Genomic DNA, 23,848 nt, shown 5'->3' with positions numbered 1-23,848 from the left:
ATGTAAAGTAGGCCTATTCATTCATTCTCACATTTTTTGGGGTGGTGACTTTTTGGTAACGGTTTATTACGCATGCTCCGACTGTAGTCCTTTTCACCCGCCCCTTTATTACAGTGCCTAGCAGAGACAGAAACCCCAGGATCGTGGCAGAATATCCGAGGCTGATGCGATTCGATAAAGGAAGGTTGAGAGATGTCTGGGCTGGGAGTAGTTTACGAAGCGAATAATCTTGCAGCATTTGGGATGGTGTGTGCATTTTCATGATCGTTTACATTTATTTCGTTTAAATAAAATGCCTCTCTCCCATTTGGCTTAATTTTTCTATTGTTAACGTTTTTTATGGGTTGTAGCTTCACGCGCCTGCGCCCAGTTCTTATAATCTTATTGTGGAAATGGTGAACCAGGAGTTATGAATATCTATTTTGCAATTTTCGCCTTCATGGCACCTGTTGTTATTGTTATGATAACGGTAGGGGTATCATGTGTAATTCACCGAAGGAGGCACAGTCGGATTGAACGCTCACTTCTTCAATGATGGACGCTCTGGTTCGTATTAGTATGACTAGCCTGTGTATGGTTGTGTCAGTGTATTGTTTGTGTTACATGTTTTGTTGTTTCCCCGTTGTAGTCTACTAATAGCCTAGGACATTTTATAGGCTAATGATGCAGACAGTAACCTAATGCCTAAACTACCAGAACCAGATTGCCACTATTTCTTTTCAGGTGTCTGATTCGCCCCAATTTGCACCTGTCGGACCACTCTTATTTCATAATAATTCCCAACATTTAACACGGCTCAATGTCACACATTAATATGTTAAAAAAGGTGATATAGGCCTATCTATAGCATACGAAAAAATATATATATTCCTATTCCACCCCATCCCTCTACCTGGTCATTAATTCGTTATGTTGGCTAATAGTCTTCAACCTAGACCAAAAGGAAACAGAAAGGCCTATTTGTGTTTTAAATAACATTGTAGCCTTTACCATACTTTCCCATTCAATTCACCTGTAAATATGTGGATGCCTACCAAATGTATTGAACCACTCATAGGCCAATTATAGGCGTTACCCATTTTGGTGCAATTTTTTTTTACAACTAGTCTATAAGGTGCGCTATAATGACCTGGTGATTTTTTTTGTGGACAACAAAAATGCGTTAAGGATGTAGACCCTATGCTTATTCGAATGCAACACTTGACACGCTGGAAACAAACAAAGAAGCCGTGCAAATAAAATGCCACACGTTTTGTGCGAGCTTGTAGGATGTGCAGGTACCAGGGATGCTTGTTACCATGGAGACGGGATGCAGGCACGCGGTGCAGTCTTGTGGTGCATAGGGGGAGATTAAAAAAACTAGGGTACCGAAGATCGCACAGCGCATAGGCTATTGTAGTTTTCAACAAAGAGAACAATGAAAGACTGACAATCACTATTTTTAAGCACTATATCAACAGGAATTAAAGGTACTCTTTAAAATAATTAGCATCTCACAAATCTCCCATGTCACACCTCCTTGTAGTTGGGCAGAAATCCCCCCCCTTTCAGTTTCTAGTATCACCTCTCCGGGAGCACCGCTCTGATTACCGCGGAAGAAACATTCCTATCATGGCGCCTAGATTCCAGCTGAAGGTAAGAATTGCGCTGTATCACAACGCGTGTTCTGGAAACCAAGCCGGTGACAGATATTGCATTGCGAAGCAATTTGGGCTTTTAAAATGGAATGCAGGTCCTATGTGGACAAATCATTTGTGGGCGTCAGTGGATTGTAGCCAGTGTAGCATAACCTGGCTAGCATATTGCTCGTATACTCGGCCGCTGTTTGAATAGAACAAGAAAGGTCAGGACGGAGTTGACATTGGTGAATGACATAGGGACAGTGTGACTCAAACCATATCGTGCTCGTAAATTATAAATTATCTTTCTTTGACCTTCAGATCTGCGTGTTTATTGAGGTGTGATGTGATGTGTGTGAAGGGCTTGGCTTCATATACATTATATAAAAAAGATAACTTTGGTGCATATTCACAACTCTGAGCACAAAAATCTAAACAGATCATCAAAATAGCTCATGTTTCAAAACTCGAATCAACATTTCTTATTGACCAATTACAACAAACGAATTCACAGTCACTTGTTCACTGCAACAAATCACTCTTTCAATTTGGATGCATATTCAATTTAATTATCTGCTTTTGAAAATGCAATATTCACTTTAAGCCTACATTTGATATGATATTCTTATCATTTGTTAACACTACAATTCATTATCACTCAATCAAACTGCTCAAAACTGTTAATTACTGAGCTAAACTGATGTAGTGCCTAGTTAACATATATAGTTCGATAACTGTACATTTCTATATTTTTACCTCATAAATGTATCCATTTGACATCAATTTATGTTGGAAGGGAAAACGAAATCATACTGTATATGGATGTGACTGTAAATACTACATCATCATTTTCCAGAAGCCAGTGTGCTTCAATAGGACAACGTGGAAAGAGTCACTCTTATGTGCTACCATTTGGAATTATAGTGTAGAGTACAATGCACTGTTGAAATACCTGGGTTGTATATAACAATATATTCCACTCATTTGAATTTCATCGATACACTCACTGTAAGCTGATTCATTTTGTTGAGCAGAGAGATAGGAGATACTGTATAGAAACACATAGAAAAGGTGATCTTGTAAAATGTTGCAAGGGGCAGAAATGACATACAACACCATGGTAAGTGACAATAAAACATATATTTAAAAAAAATATATATATATACCCCATATTTCTGATGATTTGTCCTACGTTTGTACTGTATAAGGATAATGAAACCATAAGACTGACCTATTTCCCAACATGCTCACAATGTGTATATTGTATTGTTTTGCTATTGGATTAAATAGTAGTTTAAATAACTAAATGGTGAACCTGTCATTATCTGATGCTTTGGTGATTTTGCATGAATGACTCGGGGGTGAAAGACATGTGCAACCCCAATGAATGCACAATCAAAAGTTATTTAAAAAGATAGGGGCCATTACAAGTGTTATCAGTTTAGAGTTTTGTACTTAGAGTTTTGAAAATATACCACTTACAATACATTCGGAAAGTATTCAGACCCCTTGACTTTTTCCACATTTTGTTACGTTACAGGCTTTTTCTAAAATAGATGAAATAAAAATGTTTTTCCTCATCAATCTACACACAATACCCTATAATGACAAAGAGACAACAGGTTTTTAGAATTTTTTGCAAATGTATTAAAAACAAACAGCAATACCTTATTTACATAAATATTCAGACCCTTTGCTATGAGACTCGAAATTGAGCTCAGGTGCATCCTGTTTCCATTGATCACCCTTGAAATGTTTCTGCAACTTGATTGGAGTCCATCTGTGGTAAATTCAATTGATTGGACATGATTTGGAAAGGCACACACCTGTCTAAATAAGGTCCCACAGTTGACAGTGCATGTTAGAGAAAAAAACCAAGCCATGAGGTCGAAGGAATTGTCCGTAGAGCTCCGAGACAGGCACAGATCTGGGGAATGGTACCAAAAAATCTCAGCAGCATTGAAGGTCCCCAAGAACACAGTGGCCTCCATCATTCTTAAATGGAAGAAGTTTGGAACCACCAAGAACCTGATGGTCCCTCTGACAGAGCTCCAGAGTTCCTCTGTGGAGATGGGGGAACCTCCCAGAAAGACAATAATCTCTGCAGCACACCACTAATCAAGCCTTTATGGTAGAGTGGCCAGACAGAAGCCACTCCTCAGTAAAAGCCACGACAGCCCCGTTGGAGTTTGCCAGAGGCACCTAAAGGACTCTCAAACCATAAGAAACAAGATTCTCTGGTGTGATGAAACCAAGATTGAACTCTTTGGCCTGAATGCCAAGCGTCACGTCTGGAGGAAACTGGCACCATCCCTATGGTGAAGCATGGTGATGGCAGCATCATGCTGTGGGGATGTTTTTCAGCGGCAGGGACTGGGAGACTAGTCCGGATTGAGGGAAAGATGAACGGAGCAAAGTACAGAGAGATCCTTGATGAAACCTGCTCCAGAGCACTCATGACCTCAGACTGGGGCGAAGGTTCACCTTCCAACAGGACAATGACCCTAAGCACACAGCCAAGACAACACGTGAGTGGATTCAGGACAAGTCTCTAAATGTCCTTGAGTGGCCCAGTCAGAGCCCAGACTTGAACCCGATCTAACATCTCTGGAGAGACCTGAAAATAGCTGTGCAGCGACGCTCCCCATCCAGCCTGACAGAGCTTGAGAGGATCTGCAGAGAAGAATGGGTGAAACTCCCCAAATGCAGGTGTGCAAAGCTTGTAGTGTCATACCCAAAAATACTTGAGTCTTTAATTGCTGCAAAAGGTGCTTTTAACAAAGTACTGATAAAGGATAGGAATACTTATGTAAATGTAATATTTGTAATACGTTTTTATTTTTAATAAATATGACAAAATGTCTAAAAACCTGTTTTGCTTTGTCATTATGGGGTATTGTGTGTAGATTGATGAGGGGGAAAAAACGATTATTCAATTTTAGAATAAGGCTGTAACGTAACAAAACGCGGAAAAAGTCAAGGGGTCTGAATACTTTCTGAATGTACTGTATATCTGAAGAATGTGCCAAAGTGATTGAATAAAACTGTAATGTGGGAAAAGTATCACTTGATTTAGGCTGTGCTATAGTGTTGCTTAAAGCAGGAAGGTTGTCATCCTCCTCTCCCCCTGCATCAGGGCAATCAATAGAATGGATATTAGAATGGTTAGTTTAAGTGTTTTTCAATGTACTGATTAACTTGTGTGTGTGTGTGAGTGTGTCACTGTTAGTGTCAATGTGTGTGTGTGAGTCAGTTCCTGGAGCCTCAGGTTCAGAAAGCCACAAAGCTGAGTTTTGGATAGTCATAGAACCCTTTCCTGGAATGATGTCATTGTGCCACTGAAAAATCCCCTTAGTGAAAGACAGCTGGAGTAGAGTTTGCACTGTTTCCCCCCCACCCTCATTTTTATACCACGTCATAGGCTATTACCAGAGCTGCTATCAGTATTGTTGCATCCTGCAACAGTTAGGCTACTGATTCTGCTACAGTTAACAGGGTGATTTTATAAATTAATTAATTAATTCATTAATTCATTCATTTTCTTCACTTAGAGTAGGAATGCTGATCTAGGATCAGGTCCCCCCTGTCCATGTAATCTTACTCATTATGATCTGTTTTAGCCAGAGCGGGACAACTTCCGGTGAAACTGGAGGGCGCGCAATTCAAATAAATCATCATAAAAATTATGGATATTAAACATTTAGGTACATATCAGTGTCTTATATCGGTTGAAAGCCTAAATTCTTGTTAATCTAACTGCACTGTCCGACTTACAGTAGCTATTACAGCGAAAACATGCCATGCTATTGTTTGAGGACGGCGCCCCACATCAAAATATTTTTCCACCGGCACAGGTTTCATAAATTCACAAATAGCGATCAAATATTCACTTAATTTCTGAAAATCTTCCTCTGATTTGTCATCCAAAGGGTCCCAGCTATAACATGTAGTGTCATTTTGTTAGATAAAATCCTTCTTTATATCCCAAAAAGTCAGTTTAGTTGGCGCCATCGATTTGAGTAATCCACTCATTCAACATGCAGATAAAGGAATCCGAAAATCTACCCATAAACTTTGTTTCAACAAGTCAAAATACGTTTCTATTTACTCCTCAGATACCCAAAAATGTAATCAAACTATAATATTTCTTACGGAAAGAAGTATGTTCAATATGAAACCGATTTTAGCAGGTGCGTCCTGTCTTCATGGCGCTCGCAAACATGAATTTCCAAGACTGTGTCCCTGTACTAAAACTGATATTTCTTATTCGTTTTTGAAGTTACAAGCCTGAAACCTTGAACATAGACTGCTGACACCCTGTGGATGCCATAGGAATTGGCTTGGCTAATTTTGGCTTATTTCCAAAATGACCTTACACTTGCCATTCTAAGAGGACGGTCTCTCTCTCGAAAAAAGTTATGGTTGGTTTTTCTTTGGATTTACTCCTACCATATCTATTGTGTTATATTGTCCTACATTATTTTAACATTTATACAAACTTCAACGTGTTTTCTTTCCAATGGTACCAATTATATGCATATCCTGGCTTCAGGACCTGAGCAACAGGCTTTGGGCACATCATTCAGGCGGAAATTGAGAAAAAAGGGGCCTAGCCCTAAGAAGTTTTTAACCCTAAACCTAACCCTAGCTCCTAACCCTAACCCTAAAATTAGACCTAGCTCCTAACCCTAACCCTTAACGTAATTCTAACCCTAACAATCATTTTAACATTAACCCTAAACCCCCTAGAAATAGCATTTGACCTCGTGGGGACTAATAAAATGTCCCCAGTTGGTCAAATTTTTGTTTGCTTACCATTCTTGTGGGGACTTCTGGTTAAACACGTCCACACACACACACACACACACTCCGGACCAGGCATGTGCAGGAATTAAATAATTAATGTCTGGTCATCCTTCCTTATTGATATTTAACGAGTCTCCCACTGCTCTGACAGCCCATTGAGGACAGCTATTTATAAAGACCACTGTCATACTGTCACGTGTTAACACGTAGCTCGAGAAATCTCTGCCATCTCGCACACTACGCTGCATCCCAAATAGTGCACTATTTTTGAGCAGAGCCCATAGCATCTTGAGCACTGCAGTTTATTGTAGTTGGTGGTACAACTGTTTTATATGTTTCATTTCAATACCTCTTCTTCATGTCATTCCTCTATTTTGGTCCCGTGCTGTGTACTTACTTCGTTCTCTTTTCAAACACTATAAATTCAGCCCTCTACCCCCTCTTTTTTGTCTTGGTGGGTTCGTTTTAATTCAATTAATTAATTCCCTTGAATATCAAAGGAAAAGTGACCCATTTACATTCCATTTTAGTCATTTACCAGAGGCGATTTACAGCAGTGAGTGCACATATTCTCATCGGTTTTTTGTATTGGTCCCCAATGGGAATCAAACCCACAACCCTGGCATTGCAAGCACCATGCTCTACCAACCAAGCCACACAGGACCCCTACCTGTGTGATTCATTGACTCTCCACCTCTCCCTCCTCCCCAGTCTAACGTGAAGAGCATGGAGTGCGAGCTGCATTGCCCAGTGTGTAAGGAGATCGTCAAGCAGCCCGTGGTCCTGCCATGTCAGCACAGCGTCTGCCTGATGTGTGCCTCAGAGGTCCTGGTTCAAAATGGCTACCCTGCTCCGGAGCTGCCACCCGAGCCCAACTCTCCTGCCTCCACCCCCAACACCCGCTCTCCCCGCCAGGCACGCAGGCCCATGTCCAGCAAGGCTGACCATCGACCCATTGACCGCGTGCTACGTTCAGGTAATGTGTGTGTGTTTGTGTAAATGTGTGTTTGCACATGAGAGAGAGTGTGTGTATATGTGTGTGTATGTCTTTAGATTCAATGTCAAGTGACGATCAATAAGACTAGTCTGGGGATGCGATGGGAATACACACGTCCTTCTCTCTTTCTCTCTCCACTCTTTACCCATCCCTCTCTCCTCATCCCACTGACTGACTTCTCCCCCTCTGTCACCCTTTGTCCAGGATTTGGGACGTATCCGTCGCCGGGGCGACGGCGTAAGGAACCGCCCCCTGCGATGTTGTTTCCGTGCCCGCCCTGTGGGAGAGAGGTAGAGCTGGGAGAGAAGGGCCTGACTGACTGCCTGCGTAACCTCACCTTGGAGCGCATTGTAGAGAGGTAACACACACACACACACACACACTTATACACACTTACATTTATACACGCAAGTACACACACATGCACTATGCACAGGTCTTGGTCTTGTGAGCTGTTACGGAAAAGACACATACATTTTATGTGATCCCATGTGAACTTATGTGAAGTTAAGGTAATAACATGTAAAGCAACATGTGATAACATGAAACTACACATGTGAAAACACGTGATCACATGTGAAGTGAACACAATTTCACATGATTTTCATGTGAAATTTCACATGAAATAATGTGATTTGCCACTTGTGAAATCGTGTTTTTTCTGTAAGGGAGGATGTAGGCCTGCCTTAGGGCTCGGCGGTGTAACGTATTTTGATGCACAGACTGGTTTTGGTTTTTACTTTACCTTCTATAATGGATATTGAATGTTTGGTTTGTTAAATGTGATACACCATGTGTAACATCCATTTTTATGGTCATCTCTCTCCATGCCGCTTTCCACACAGACCTAGAACTGCCCCCTGTCATTCAAGGAGCGCATTTGTTGTTCCACGACCACGAGACACTTGCGTTCAGTGGTCAATGCAGCACATGCAACAATGATGACAACGATGCTGTTTTCACTTTGATTCTTAAAATAAATCCACAAGCGTTCTATAATTACACTATTTGTTTGTGTTTCTTATATCTGCAAATTTGTAGTTCGTCTTTCCTTAGCAAGTTGGGCCTAAATCGCGTTAGCCACTAATGCTAATTGCTAGTTAGCTGGCTAGCTAATACATGTACTGAGTCAGAACAAACGTAACTAGCTATACAGCCTGATAATACCAGGGAGGGTGCGATCTAAATCAGCATGTCGTTTGTGCAACAGCATCTTCTAAATCCAAGAGGAATATGCGAAGCATGAACATGTTAGCTACATAAAGTATCTAAGAGAAAACATTCAATGTAACCAAAGGTTATAGGGTCCCCTATGAAACACTGACCATCACTTTGGTTCCTACCCTGTCACAATAACTCCTCCCTTGTATTTTCATACATTGTCATGTCAAACAACACTGTATTCAAAGTGCCCACTATTATAGTCTAACTATAGAATTAGAATAATCATTCTATTTCCATTATTCCAACAGTTCACCCAAATGGTTTGCTCTAAATCGCAACTGCAACATTTTATTTGAAATTGTTTGCCTGCATCAGCAGCCCTACGTGGCAGTGTGGAAATGATGTCAAATGAGTGCAGGAAATGCAGAAATTGATGAAAATTATGAAAATGATTTTTGTTTCAAGTTTAATTGAACAGTATAAAACAATCAGAAGGGAGAAAGACCCATTGAAATCGCTTAGAATGTATGTGTTGCCATCTTATGGTCACACACCTCTCATAAAGCAAATGTAGAACTTTTATTATTCAAAAACATAAAATATCTTGATACTGTAGGATATTTTGGCCATATTGCCCAGCCTTACCCTGCCTGCAAAATCAGTGTCACCGTCGGCAAGGAATTTCCTCTTGGTCTGTTGAAGACGTTGGTTTCCCAGTCTCACCCGTGACACACACACACACACACACACACACACACAAATGTGTAGCATTTCAATTAGTTGCATCTTTAGCCCCTTGAACAGTGAGTGAGAGAATGTGTCCAAGTACGGCTTTCCAAATGGCACCCTGGTCAAAAATAGTATGGGTCCAGGTCAGAAGTAGTGCACTATATAGGGAATAGGGTGCCACTCTTGTTAATCAGCATGGAGCTGACCTAGAGAGGAAATTAGCAGAGCTCCCAGACTGCAACACACTGCAGCAACCTACTGTAGCAGAAAGACACTGCACTTCCACTGGACTACTGCAGTGTAACTGCTAAAAGCTTATTTTCCCCATGTAGAGTAACCTCTTTTATGTTATTTATCACCCGGTCTACCCATCCCCTCTCTCTCTGTCTTGGCCCTGTTCTCTCCTTCCATCATTCTTATTTTTGTCTCTCTTTCTTTCGCCTTTTCCAACCTCATCCACCCCCTTTCTACTACTATCTTGCCCTAATTCGCCCATGCTCTCTCTCGCTCTCGCTCTCTCTCTCCCCTACCCTCCTCCCTTTAATCATTCCCCTCTATCTTCCTCTCCCCCTCTCTTAGGTACAGACACACAGTGAGCCTAGGCAGTGTGGCTGTGATGTGTCAGTTTTGCAAGCCTCCCCAGTCCCTGGAGGCCACTAAGGGCTGCGCCGACTGCCAAGCCAGCTTCTGTAACGAGTGTTTCAAGCTCTACCACCCCTGGGGGACGCCACGTGCCCAGCACGAACATGTCCAGCCCACCCTCAACTTCAGGCCCAAGGTGAGGCCTGCCTCTCTCTCATCCCTCTCTCATCCCTATCTTCTCTCCTCTCTCACCCCTCTTGTCTCTCCTCCTCCAGGTTCTGTCGTGTCCTGAGCATGACCAGGAGCGTCTGCACTTCTACTGTAGGACGTGCCAGCGGTTGCTGTGCCCGCTCTGCAAGCTGCGCCGCGTCCACGCCGGGCACAAGGTGGCGCCAGTCACCCAGGCCTACCAGACACTCAAGGCAGGCATCTGGTTGTAGCATGGTTCCTGCATTGGCCTTATACTGTACAATATACTGAATAATGTATGTAATACCCTTTAGCTGCTTTGAATAAAAGTACCTAAATGGCAATATTGTTATAATCAGTGGCATTAGTGGATATCACACGCAATGGAGATTGGCCCTCAATGGTTGGTGGTTAGTCTAGTAGTACAGTGCATGACAGAAAAGGGGTAAGTCGCCATTGAACTGTGGGTTTAGATCATCCAGTGTGTAAGAGATGAACACAGTTAAAATGGAGGGTAATACAGAGCTACTGATGTGCATTAGGATTAAGTCTGGTCAGGGCATTAACTCTTTGTTTATTTGCGGTCACTGATTATTTGACAGGACAAGATTACCAAGGAGATGAACTACATTCTGTCCAACCAGGAGACAGTGCTGGGCCAGATCTCACAGCTGGAGAGTGCCACCACTCAGACAGAGGTGACTAAATAATACTGTAGTCTGCAGGGCTCCAGAAATGACCCACCAGAGGGGTATACCACAAAGCAGGATCAATGAGTTAGCCAGCTAACTTTGATAAACAACCAGAAATAACTTTTGATGAATTAAAAAAGTTTACCTTATATATGTGTTTTTGGATGTTGAGTCAATTAGACCAAGTTTTCTTTTGTAAATAACTTGCAAATTCATCATATGAGCTCCACTGTGCGGGCAATAATATATAATAATACTTAAGCAAGTTAGCTGGCTAATTTATTGATCCTACTGACCACACCACCATAGACAGCATTGTTTACAACAGTAGACATCATATGCTCATGTATACTGTATTCATAATACATAGCGCTATGGTCCTAATCTGTGCATTGCTGTCTGATACATAATCTCTGTGGTCCTCCTAACCTCCCTGTGTGTTGCTGTCTGACTGTTGAACAGCATAGCCAGAACACGATTCTAGAATAATATTGATTGAAGTACATTATATCTCTACGGTCCTACTCCTCCCTGTGTGTTGCTGTCTGTCCACAGGCGAATAGCGTAGCGGCACGGGAGCAGCTGTCTCAGAGCGTGAGAGACCTGACCGCCCTCCTCGCTGAGCGCCACGCCTCATTGTCTCAGGCCCTGGAGGGGGCACGGCAGAGGCGGGGCGAGGCGTTGGCGGGCCAGGTGGCGGAGAGGCGGAGCCTGCTAGAACATGCAGGCCTCATGGTGTTCTCCCAAGAGCTGCTGAAGGAGACGGACCCGCCCTGCTTCGTCCAGGCAGCGCGCCAGACACACAGCAGGTACTTTACACACAACAGGTCTGACTGGCTGGGCAGCAGACAGTGTGGAAGCTTATACAAATAGCACCCTATTCCCCATAGAGCTCTGATCCAAAGTAGTGCACTGTAGGGAATAGGGTTCTATTTTGGACGAATACCCAGGGCTCTTTAGCGCCCTAGTTTTGTTGATTTTTCTGTTCCTTTGTTTGTTTTGTTTGTTTGTTTCTCTGTTCGTATTGTTCTATTTCCTCTCACCCAGTCCTTCAATCAATGTCTATTGTCTATTCTTCTTTCCCTCTTGTGTATGCTTTCACTGCTCATCCCACGGCATCAGCAAAATGACAAATGGCCACAAGAGGGAGCCAGTAGACCTGTTTGATAAAGAGAACTGCGTGGCTTTAGTGATGGTGTTCTATGTAGTTGTGCTCCAAACAGTGTTCACTGTTTCCAGTGATGGTTTGTTAGACTGACACTGGACTAGTGGCATGAAACATGTAGTTATACAGGTAGACAGTAGACTGCTACAGTATGTAGTCACATTAATCTACAGTATCTGTAATCTCTCGTGGACAGGTCTATGGAAACATAACTGGTACCGTAAAATCTGTAGGGAATGGAATGGGTTGTGTGGGATAACAATCAGCAGCAGTGCCGGTGTTTGGGTTTTTTGTAACTGGTTATTTGGTCAAATCACAATTTTGCAGGTATTAGCATCTTTCGGATTTCGGAAGGGGAGGGGGCATTCGGCCTGTAACTTGCAAAGAGAGAAGTTGGAGCTCCTCGTTCCAGTTCTGCTCCTCATTCTAGCGTCTCTTAGTCCCTTTTCTTAACATGCATGGACCCAAAAGTTAATCGAGCAGCTGACCAATTACGTGAGACTTTAGTTCTGGATTAACCAAGATTAATCTATCTGCTATCAATTAAAGTTACTCTAATTGCGTATTATCCTAATAATACAGTTGTTAAGTCTGCGTAGTGCATACCTCCCTCCTCGGACTTGTCATCTACTCCCAAACAATTATTCTAAAAGTCTCTCTCTCTCTCTCTCTCTCTCTCTCTCTCTCTCTCTCTCTCTCTCTCTCTCTCTCTCTCTCTCTCTCTCTCTCTCTCTCCCTCTCTCCCTCTCCCTCTCTCTCTCTCCCTCTCTCCCTCTCCCTCTCTCTCTCCCTCTCTCCCTCTCCTCACTCTCCTCACTCTCCAAGGTTATCCACGTCCATTGAAGGGCTGCAGTGTTTCTCTCTGGCCGCTGATCCCTCCTTCAGACACTTCCAGCTGGATGTCTCCAAAGAACTCAAACTCCTCACAGACCTGCAGTTCATCCAGGGTGAGACAGAGGAGAGGATGAAGGAGGGGATAGGGGGCTAGGGAGGGGTAGAGGGATAGAGCCAGCCAGAGAGAGAGAGGAGGATAAATGAGGAGGCTAGGGAGACATAGAGGGTATAGTCAGTCAGAAAGAGAGTAGGAGAGGAGGATAAATGAGGAGGCTAGGGAGACGTTGAGGGGTAGAGTCAGTCAGAGAGAGAATAGGAGAGGAGGATAAAGGAGGAGGCTAGGGAGACGTAGAGAGATAGAGTCAGTCAGAGAGAGAGGAGGATGGAGGAGGGGGCTATGGAGACATAGAGGGATAATCAACCAGAGAGTAGGGTTAGAGCCAGAGTACTGAAAAAGGGATTTAGGAGAGGAAAGAGAGGATGTAAGAGAAATGACATACTACAGAATACAATCATGTAACATTTTGGTGGTAATTCAATTTAAAGGTGAAATGCACAAGAAAAACAGCAGTAGTGGGTCAATTTCCGCAACAACTAAGAGCGTTGAAGCGCAAGGTTAAACTTCTCCTGTAGCTATCACGTTGTAGAAGCGTGAAGCGCACCCGTGCACATGTGCAGATACTCTGTGTGGCTGTGTGAGAGCAGTGTTGTATCGCGCTCATCTGAATATCTGCGCTGCTGCTGCTCGTGGCAACATCATCACGCTGAGTCTACCATTAATTAAGTCATTTTACTGAATCATACTGTATCTTCAACTATGCATTAGCAAATTGTAGTGAACATCTGGTAGTATTGCATATGTAATCAAGCCAGCGAGTGAGTATGTTTTTGTATCCAACATCTGACTGACAGCTGTAATGTTTCTCCCATCAGCCCCTCTGGCCCCTGTTATCGACACTCAAAAGACCCTGGCCTATGACCAGCTCTTCCTGTGTTGGCGGCTGCCTCAGGAATCCGCCCCCGCCTGGCACTTCTCTGTGGAGTTTCGTCGCCGGGGGGTGGTGCCAGGAGGCGGGGCCAGGGGTGGTATCCAAGGGCGATTGGCTGCGGCCCGCTGGGGCTGGCAGCGGCTGGAGGAGGTGGGCGGAACCAGTGCTGTGATTGACAGGTTGGAGATGGACAGTGTGTATGTGTTGAGGGTGAGAGGCTGCAACAAGGCGGGCTTCGGGGAGTACAGTGAGGAGGTGTACCTACACACCCCGCCAGCACCAGGTGAGGTCTATACATTGCTCTATAGGAACACACACTACATGCACACTACACACACACACACACACACACACACACACACACACACACACACACACACACACACACACACACACACACACACACACACACACACACACACACACAATCTCATCAGTATTGGTATAACTGATATGCATCAGAACAGTATCCATAGAGATCATCTTAATGACTAATTTCTCTATTTTTCTGCCCATTCCCATCCTTCTCTCTACCCATACCATCCAACTCTCCTCCCATCCCATCTCTCTATCCAACCCATCCTCTTAACACTGTCTTCACATGTCTCTCCTCATCTCACTCATTCCACTCCTAGGTCCACTCTCTCAATCCGCATCTCCCCCTCTGCCTGTTAATGTGAGCATCGACACTCTTTTCTCATTTTTCCTCGTGTTGCTTCGCACATATATCTACCTCTTTTTACATTTATACCATGCATCTCTTGTCCTCCCAGCCACCCTCGTTCTCCCTCCATAATGAGATCTCAGAGTGTGTTGATGAGGTTTGCTATTTGTTAAAACCTGAGGCTTAACAAATGGATTTGGTTGATTGAGATCTATGCTAATGAGTCTGGGAAGTCTGGAGTGGTCAATGTATTCCTTGTCTCCCTTGGTAAATGATCCTATTCTGCTATGTTTCCCTCAGGAATATTAATAATCCCAATTTAGGAAAGATGCACCTCCTCCTTTGATTGACCTTCTGCTTTGACTGTTTTGTATCAGTTTCTAGTTTGTTGATGAAAGACAGTTTGACTCCCTCTCTCCTAGTCCATGTTTCCTCTTTTCATTCCAGAGGAGTTGCATGACAGTTCTTTATCCCTCTTCTATGTTAACCCTCTCAGTTCTTTCTTTGTAGCCCTGATTCTATACAGTGCATTCAGGAAGTATTCAGACCCCTTTTCCACATTTTGTAACGTTACAGCCTTATTCTAAAATGCATAAAATTATTTTTTCCCACTCATCAATCTACACACAATACCCCATAATGATAAAGCGAAAACAGTATTTTAGTAATTAAAAAACAGAAATACCTTATTTACATGAGTATTCAGACCCTTTGATATGAGACTTGAAATTGAGCTCAGGTACATCCTGTTTCCATTGATCATCGTTGAGATGTTTCTTCAACTTGATTGGGGTACAGCTGTGGTAAATTCAATTAATTGGACATGATTTGGAAAGGCACACACCTGTCTATATAAGGTCCCAAAGTTGACGCTGCATGTCAAAGAAAAAAACACGTCATGAGGTCAAAGGAATTGTCCGTTGAGCTCCGAGACAGGATTGTGTCGAGGCACAGATCTGGGGAAGGGTTCCAAAACATTTCTGCAGCATTGAAGGTCTCCAAGAACACGGTGGCCTCCATCATTCATAAATGGAAGAAGTTTGGAACCACCAAGACTCTTCCTAGAGCTAGCCGCTCAGCCAAACTGAGCAATTAGGGGAGAAGGGCCTTGGTCAGGGAGGTGACCAAGAACCCAATGGTCACTGACAGAGCTCCTCTGTGGAGATGGGAGAACCTTCCAGAAGGACAACCATCTTTGCAGCACTCCACCAATCAGGCCTTTATGGAACCAGATGGAACCACTCCTCAGTAAAAGGCACATGACAGCCCGCTTCGAGTTTAAGGACTCTCAGACCATGAGAAACAAGAATCTCTGGTCTGATGAAACTAAGATTGAACTCTTTGGCCTGAATGCCAAGCGTCACATCTGGAGGAAACCTGACACCATCCCTACAATGATGCATGGTGGTGGCAGCATACTGTGGGGATGTTTTTCAGCAGCAGGGACTGGGAGACTAGTCAGGATCGAGGGAAAGATGAACGGAGTAAAGTACAGAGAGATCCTTGATGAAAACCTGTTCCAAAGTGCTCAGGACCTCAGACTGGGGCAAAGGTTCACCTTCCAACAGGACAATGACCCTAAGCACACAGCCAAGACAACACAGGAGTGGATTCGGGACAAGTCTATGAATGTCCTTGAGTGGCCCAGCCAGAGCCTGGACTTGAACCACATCTCTGGTGAGACCTGAAAATAGCTGTGCAGCAACGCTCCCCATCCAACCCGACAGAGCTTGAGAGGATCTGCAGAGAAGAATGGGAGAAACTCCTCAAATACAGGTGTGCCAAGCTTGTAGCGTCATACCCAAGAAGACGAGGCTGTAATCGCTGCCAAAGGTGCTTTAACAAAGTACTTAGTAAAGAGTCTGAATACTTTTTGTTTTGTTTTTAATGGAAATTATCAAAGAATTCTGAAAACCTGTTTTTGCTTTGTCATTATGGGGTATTGTATGTAGATTGATGAGGGGAAAAAAATGTAAACAATTTTTAGAATAAGGCTGTAATATAACAAATGTGGAAAAAGTCAAGGGGTCTGAATACTTTCTGAATATACTGCATCTTACTACTCCTCTATCCCTGTATTAGTGCTGATCGATTAACAGAAATATCGGTTATTTTTGGTTTTTTAAATAACTAATTGACCGACGTCGGTTCAATTATTTTGAATTCCACTTTGTTCTGTTTTGTTCTGTGAGCTCAATGTGCGGTTTCTGTATAGATAACTCAGATCAAGCCTGAACTGTGCAATGTATTAGGGAGTTTTAGTTTTCAACAGGCCAATATTCTACATAGTTTAGCGCAGAAAACTTGATAATATACTACGTACAATGACCATAATCCATTGCGTGCCCGCTTGAACTTGTCTGGTCTGCAGAGCAGACACAGAGACTGCGACAAGAGAGAATGTGCGATGAAGAGGGACAGAAAGCAGTTGCTTCACGAGCCTGTAAATACATGATCTAAGTGATTGATAGTTGGTATTCAGCAGTCAAAAGTATGCCTTATTTACTTTGAAAAACGACTAAAATAGTGATTCTGTCAGACAGCATAGGCAGCAGCTCTATAGAGATGAGATGACTTGGAATTAAATCTAAAGTTATCAAATAAAACAAATATTTTATTAAAGTAATTTGAATAAATTATGGTTAAGTGATAAGCAGTCACTACCATCATTGTTTTATTCTGTGTTTTTACTGCATTCAACCCACATAATGCACATTGCATTTAATGTCAATTTCTTTTATCAAAATAAAAATAAAAAAGTGATTATTTTTGAATAATCGAACCAACCTCAAAAGGCACTAATTGCTCAGCACTACCCTGTATTTACCTCCTCTGTGCCATTATTGTCTTCCCTCTCTCCTACTTCACTTCTCTACTCTATCTCATCAAAACCCACCTCTTCCCTCTTCTCTCCTTCCTACTTATGCACTCCTCCTTCCACCCTCCCTCTTTCTTTCCCCCTCTCCATCTCCCTATCCTCCCCTGGCCTCCTCTCTCTCAGTGTTAAACTTCTACCTGGACTCTCGCTGGGGTCTCCATGCCGACCGGCTGGTGGTGAGTAAGGAGCAGCGCTGCGCCCGGAGCGTCCCCGGCCTGTCCCTGATGCAGGCCGCCGACCGAGCGCTCACTTCCTGTCACCTGACTGCAGACCTCCTGGTGGGCGACGTGGCCATCACCCAGGGCAGGCACTACTGGGCATGCTCAGTGGAGCCCGGCTCCTATCTGGTCAAAGTAAGTGGAATGGCTGGGAGGAGAGTTTGTCCCAATCCCAAATCGTCCCGTAAGGCCAGTGCCGTATTCACCTGTGGAGAGCTGAGAGGATTTGCCCTCTGCTAGGTGGAAGTTAACCCATATTGCTTATACCAATCAAATCCTTTTCAATCTCCACAGGTGCATAGGGCAGGGATTAGCAACTAGATTCAGCCGTAGGCAGATACAATTTTTTCTTGTGTGGATGGTTGGGGGGCCGGAACATAATTACAAATAATTTGACTGCACATTGACCGCAATAAGCCCAAACAGATACTAAAACATAATCATTTCAAACCTTGCTTACATTTGTATATTGACTCCACATTGACTCTGTACCAGTACCCTCTGTATATAGCCCCACTATTGTTATTTACTGCTGCTCTTTAATTATTTGTTATTCTTATCGCTTACTTTTTGGGGGATATTTTCTTAAACTGCATTGTTGGTTAATTAAGGGCTTGTAAGTAAGCATTTCAATGTAAGGTCTACACCTGTTGTATTCGGCGCATGTGACAAATAACATTTGATTTGATTTTGATATGATCACGTCTCTCTGTTATGAGAGACGTGATCATATCGACGTGATCGACGTTATCATACCCCCCCCCCCCACACAGACACAAAAAAAAAAAAATATATATAATATATATAAATAGATATCTCAAAACGTATAAATAAATAAAACCAAATAAAACCAAAACCATTTTTTCTGAGGTCTTGGCTGATTTCTTTTGATTTTCCCTTGATGTCAAGCAAAGAGGCACTGAGTTTGAAGGTAGGCCTTGAAATACATCCACAGGTACACCTCCAATTGACTCAAATTATGTCAATTAGCCTATCAGAAGCTTCTAAAGCCATGACATCATTTTTCTGGAACTTTCCAAGCTGTTTAAAGGCACAGTCAACTTAGTGTATGTAAACTTCTGACCCACTGGAATTGTGATTAAATGAAATAATCTGTCTGTAAACAATTGTTGGAAAATTTACTTGTGTCATGCACAAAGTAGATGTCCTAACCGACTTGCCAAAACTATAGTTTGTTAACAAGAAATTTGTGGAGTGGTTGAAAAACGAGTTTTAATGACTCCAACCTAAGTGTATGTAAACTTCCGACTTCAACTGTATATGTTGCATTCTGAAAGTATTCAGACCCCTTCACTTTTTCCACATTTTGTTAAGTTACAGCTGTTTTCTAAAATTGATTTAAAAAAATCCTTCAATCTACACACAAAACCCTATAATGACAAAGCGAAAACAGGTTTTAGAAATGTTTGCAAATTTATTAGAACTAAACACATTTACATAAGTATTCAGACCCTCAAAATTGAACTCAGTTGCATCCTGTTTCCATTGATCATCTTTGAGATGTTTCTACAACTTTTTTGGAGTCAATTCAATTGATTGGACATGATTTTGAAAGGCACACACCTGTCTATATAAGGTCCCACAGTTGACGGTGCATGTCAGAGCAAAAACCGTGAGGTCGAAGGAATTGTCCGTTGAGCTCCGAGACAGGATTGTGTCAAGGCCGATCTGGGGAAGGGTTCCAAAACATTTCTGCAGATTTGAAGGTCCCCAAGAACATCATTCTTAAATGGAAGAAGTTTGGAACCACCAAGGCTAGAGCTGGCCGACCAGCCAAACTGAGCTATCGGGGGAGATTGGCCTTGGTCAGGGAGGTGACCAAGCACCCGATGGTCACTGTGACCAGAGTTCCGGAGATCCTCTGTGGAGATGGGAGAACCTTCCAGAAGGACAAGCATCTCTGCAGCACTCCACCAATCAGGCCTTTATGGAACCACTCCTCAGTAAAAGGCACATGACAGCCCGCTTGGAGTTTGCCAAAAGGCACCTAAAGGACTCTCAGACCATGAGAAACAAGATTCTCTGGTCTGATGAAACCGATATTGAACTCTTTGGCCTGAATGCCAAGCGTCAGGTCTGGAGGAAACCAGGCACTGCTTATCACCTGGCCAATACCATCCCTACGGTGAAGCATGGTGGTGGCAGCATCATGCTGTGGGGATGTTTTTCAGCCTCAGCGACTGGAAGAATAGTCAGGATCAAGTGAAAGATGAATGGAACAAAGTACAGAGAGTAGGAGAGATAGGAGAAACTCCCCAAATACAGGTGTGCCAAGCTTGTAGCGTCATACCCAAGATTTGAAGCTGTAATCACTGCTAAAGGTGCTTCAACAAAGTACTGAGTAAATTGTCTGAATACTTATGTAAATCTGATATCAGTTTTTTGTTTTGAATACATTTGTAAAAATAAATCAAAACCTGTTTTTGCTTACTCATTATGGGGTAATTTGTGTAGATTGATGAGGGGAAAAAAACAATGGAATGCATTTTAGAATAAGACTGTAACGTAACAAAATGTGAAAAAAAGTCAATGGTTCTGAATACTTTCCAAATGCACATGTAGATAGCTTTTTTTATGTAGTATTACTTGTTAAATAGAATCTCTTTCTCTGAGTAATTGTATTAGTATAAAATAATATAATAAAAAAAATAGCATACAATATAGTATTTGTATTATTTATTTTATACATTATGTTTTGTTCATATTTTCAAGGGTGCCAATAAATTTGGACCCCACTATGTTGCTGCCTCCTTTCTTTGCCTCTCTCTATCTGTTCCACAGGTGGGAGTGGGCCTAGAGGCCAAACTACAGGAGTGGTTTCACCTTCCGCAAGACATGGCCAGTCCCCGGTGAGTGGTGCTGGAGGTTGAGGCTATAAAGTGCAGGGAGGACAGGAAGTAGTCAATGGAAAATTGGTTGAGGAGAGACTGACTATCAGGGCTTGTATAAAAAAAAAACATCTCAGAGTAGGAGTGCTGGTCTAGGATCAGTTTAGCCTTTTACATCATAATGAATAAGATTACATGGACAGGGGGAACAGATCAGCCCACCTACTCTGAGACGCTTTATGTATACGGGCCCTAGTTGTGTGTGTGTGTGTGGGTATGACTCCGCACTCTCTATTTCCTTCTCTCTCTCTTCCTCTCTCTCTCTCTCTGCCTCCCCCTGTAGTTATGACCCAGACAGTGGCCATGACAGTGGGGCAGAGGATTCCCTGGAATCCCCTCCCCCCTTCTCTTTCCTCACCATGGGCATGGGCAAGATCTTCCTGCCCCAGGCTCCCAACCATCAGAACAACCACGGTTGCAACGGCACCAACCCCCGCCGCAGCCCCACCGTCGCCAACGGCAACAGCCCTGCCTCCTCGCCTACGGGCCTCACCTACCCCCTGCCTCCCAGGCTTGGGGTGTGCCTTGACTTTGAGAAGGGTCGCGTCACTTTCTACGATGCCCACTCGCTCCGTCCTCTGTGGGAGGGGCCTGTCGATTGCTCCGGCCCCGTTTGCCCGGCTTTCTTTTTTATTGGCGGAGGGGCACTTCAGTTACAGGAGTTGGTGGCCAATCGGATGGCAGACCAGACTCCAGTCAGGAGGGTCACCATCCAATCACGTGTCACTAATCTGAATAACTAGGCTGCGATTCAATTTGAAACCATGGTGTAGGTAATTTAAAGGTAATTTCCAATTGAGCCGACCTCTACAGCATTTACCTTGAATGTGATCTCTGCAAACGCAGTAACATTGCCTTTCAACGGCGCATTGAATCTTGGCCTTAATCTGAGGTGAGTGATTGGACATAGAATGTAAAGTTAATTGTAAGCTATTTACTTGGCCAGAGCAAAAAGTTAGTAACCTCATTTTGTTGTTTTGTATCTCTAGTTTTTATTGCAACCGATATGCAAATGTATTTAACTTTATTACATACTTTTTTGGTTTACACATTTTATTTTGCCAGAAATGCTAAATTGCTTAAGTAGGGGCTGGCAAATTACACACACAGCAATTATGTAATGTCTCCTATCTTTGACGCTTGCTCTATTAACCACGCTATACTGTATATATTTACGGTATATATGCAAGAACATATATTTATTTTAGAAAAACTGTTTCTCAGTCATGTCCTGTCTGGGTGTTCATCTATGTCAGGGGTATTCAAATCTTACCCTACGAGGTCCGGACTGCTGCTGTTTTTCCGTTTTACCTGATAATTAATTGCACCTACCTGGTGTCCCATGTGGAAATTACTTCGAGGTCCAGAAATTAATTGGAGGTTCTATGTTTTCTGATCATGTAACAGTTCCCCCCTTCACTGTACTAAAACTATTTACACATCTACTGTACGTATGTGTATCTCCAATGGAAAAAAAAGTCCTGACTGTTAGTGAAATCTTCCCACTCACTCCATCACAACCCCAACTAAAGATTTGAATCTGGTCTAAATAATGCTGTCATTGAGTAGACAGTAGATTGAGTTAGGAGGATAACATGTCACGAGGAAATACTGAAATTAGGAACTGAATGATACCGCTTCAGCTTCAGCCACCTTTATCGCTTGCTCCTTGATTAATGTGTTTGTGCATTGGTTGTTTTTCCAACGTTTAACTGTGTGTTTGTGTGTGTGTGTGTGTGTGTGTGTGTGTGTGTGTGTGTGTGTGTGTGTGTGTGTGTGTGTGTGTGTGTGTGTGTGTGTGTGTGTGTGTGTGTGTGTGTGTGTGTGTGTAGGAGTGAGACTGCAGTTAAAATACAGTGAGGGAAAAAAGTATTTGATCCCCTGCTGATTTTGTACGTTTGCCCACTGACAAAGAAATGATCAGTCTATCATTTTAATGGTAGGTTTATTTGAACAGTGAGAGACAGAATAACAACAAAAACATCCAGAAAAACGCATGTCAAAAATGTTATAAATTGATTTGCATTTTAATGAGGGAAATAAGTATTTGACCCCTCTGCAAAACATGACTTAGTACTTGGTGGCAAAACCCTTGTTGGCAGTCACAGAGGTCAGACAGTTCTTGTAGTTGGCCACCAGGTTTGCACACATCTCAGGAGGGATTTTGTCCCACTCCTTTTTGCAGATCTTCTCCAAGTCATGAAGGTTTCGAGGCTGACGTTTGGCAACTCGAACCTTCAGCTCCCTCCACAGATTTTCTATGGGATTAAGGTCTGGAGACTGGCTAGGCCACTCCAGGACCTTAATGTGTTTCTTCTTGAGCCACTCCTTTGTTGCCTTGGCTGTGTGTTTTGGGTCATTGTCATGCTGGAATACCCATCCACGACCCATTTTCAATGCCCTGGCTGAGGGAAGGAGGTTCTCACCCAAGATTTGACGGTACATGGCCCCGTCCATTGCCCCTTTGATGTGGTGAAGTTGTCCTGTCCCCTTAGCAGAAAAACACCCCCAAAGCATAATGTTTCCACCTCCATGTTTGACGGTGGGGATGGTGTTCTTGGGGTCATAGGCAGCATTCCTCCTCCTCCAAACACGGCGAGTTGAGTTAATGCCAAAGAGCTCCATTTTGGTCTCATCTGACCACAACACTTTCACCCAGTTGTCCTCTGAATCATTCCGATGTTCATTGGCAAACTTCAGACGAGCATGTATATGTGCTTTCTTGAGCAGGGGGACCTTGTGGGCGCTGCAGGATTTCTGTCCTTCACGGCGTCGTGTGTTACCAATTGTTTTCTTTGTGACTATGGTCCCAGCTACCTTGAGATCATTGACAAGATCCTCCCGTGTAGTTCTGGGCTGATTCCTCACCGTTCTCATGATCATTGCAACTCCACGAGGTGAGATCTTGCATGGAGCCCCAGACCGAGAGAGATTGACAGTTCTTTTGTGTTTCATCCATTTGCGAATAATCGCACCAACTGTTGTCACCTTCTCACCAAGCTGCTTGGCGATGGTCTTGTAGCCCATTCCAGCCTTGTGTAGGTCTACAATCTTGTCCCTGACATCCTTGGAGAGCGCTTTGGTCTTGGCCATGGTGGAGAGTTTGGAATCTGATTGATTGATTGCTTCTGTGGACAGGTGTCTTTTATACAGTTAACAAGCTGAGATTAGGAGCACTCCCTTTAAGACTGTGCTCCTAATCTCAGCTCGTTACCTGTATAAAAGACACCTGGGAGCCAGAAATCTTTCTGATTGAGAGGGGGTCAAATACTTATTTCCCTCATTAAAATGCAAATCAATTTATAACATTTTTGACATGCGTTTTTCTGGATATTTTTTCAAATAAACCTACCATTAAAATTATAGAATGATCATTTCTTTGTCAGTGGGCAAACGTACAAAATCAGCAGGGG

At 43.0% G+C, this 23,848-nt stretch overlaps 1 protein-coding gene across 4 annotated transcripts; it reads left to right on the top strand.

Moving 5' to 3' along the window:
- The first annotated feature begins 126 nt into the window (after window positions 1–126).
- On the top strand, window positions 127–22,215 carry LOC106588173 (tripartite motif-containing protein 46). Of its 4 annotated transcripts, none has more exons than XM_014176897.2 (12): window positions 127–246; window positions 7,137–7,401; window positions 7,627–7,780; window positions 9,895–10,093; window positions 10,173–10,319; window positions 10,689–10,784; window positions 11,334–11,587; window positions 12,769–12,890; window positions 13,711–14,049; window positions 17,432–17,661; window positions 20,329–20,396; window positions 20,719–22,215. In XM_014176897.2, the coding sequence occupies exons 1-12, from the start codon at window positions 193–195 to the stop codon at window positions 21,176–21,178; spliced, it is 2,388 nt and encodes a 795-aa protein (XP_014032372.1). In that variant the 5' UTR covers window positions 127–192; the 3' UTR covers window positions 21,179–22,215. The 4 variants fall into 4 exon arrangements, with proteins under 4 accessions (XP_014032372.1, XP_014032373.1, XP_014032370.1 ...); XM_014176898.2 differs by having other exon boundaries at window positions 127–546; XM_014176895.2 differs by lacking the exon at window positions 127–246 and adding an exon at window positions 1,263–1,635.
- The last annotated feature ends 1,633 nt before the right edge of the window (window positions 22,216–23,848 follow it).

This window comes from Salmo salar, chromosome ssa27, assembly GCF_905237065.1.
Source record: "Salmo salar chromosome ssa27, Ssal_v3.1, whole genome shotgun sequence".
NCBI lineage: Eukaryota > Metazoa > Chordata > Actinopteri > Salmoniformes > Salmonidae > Salmo > Salmo salar.
Note: the sequence above shows the minus strand (reverse complement) of the source record. Positions and strands in the feature narration are given on the sequence as shown.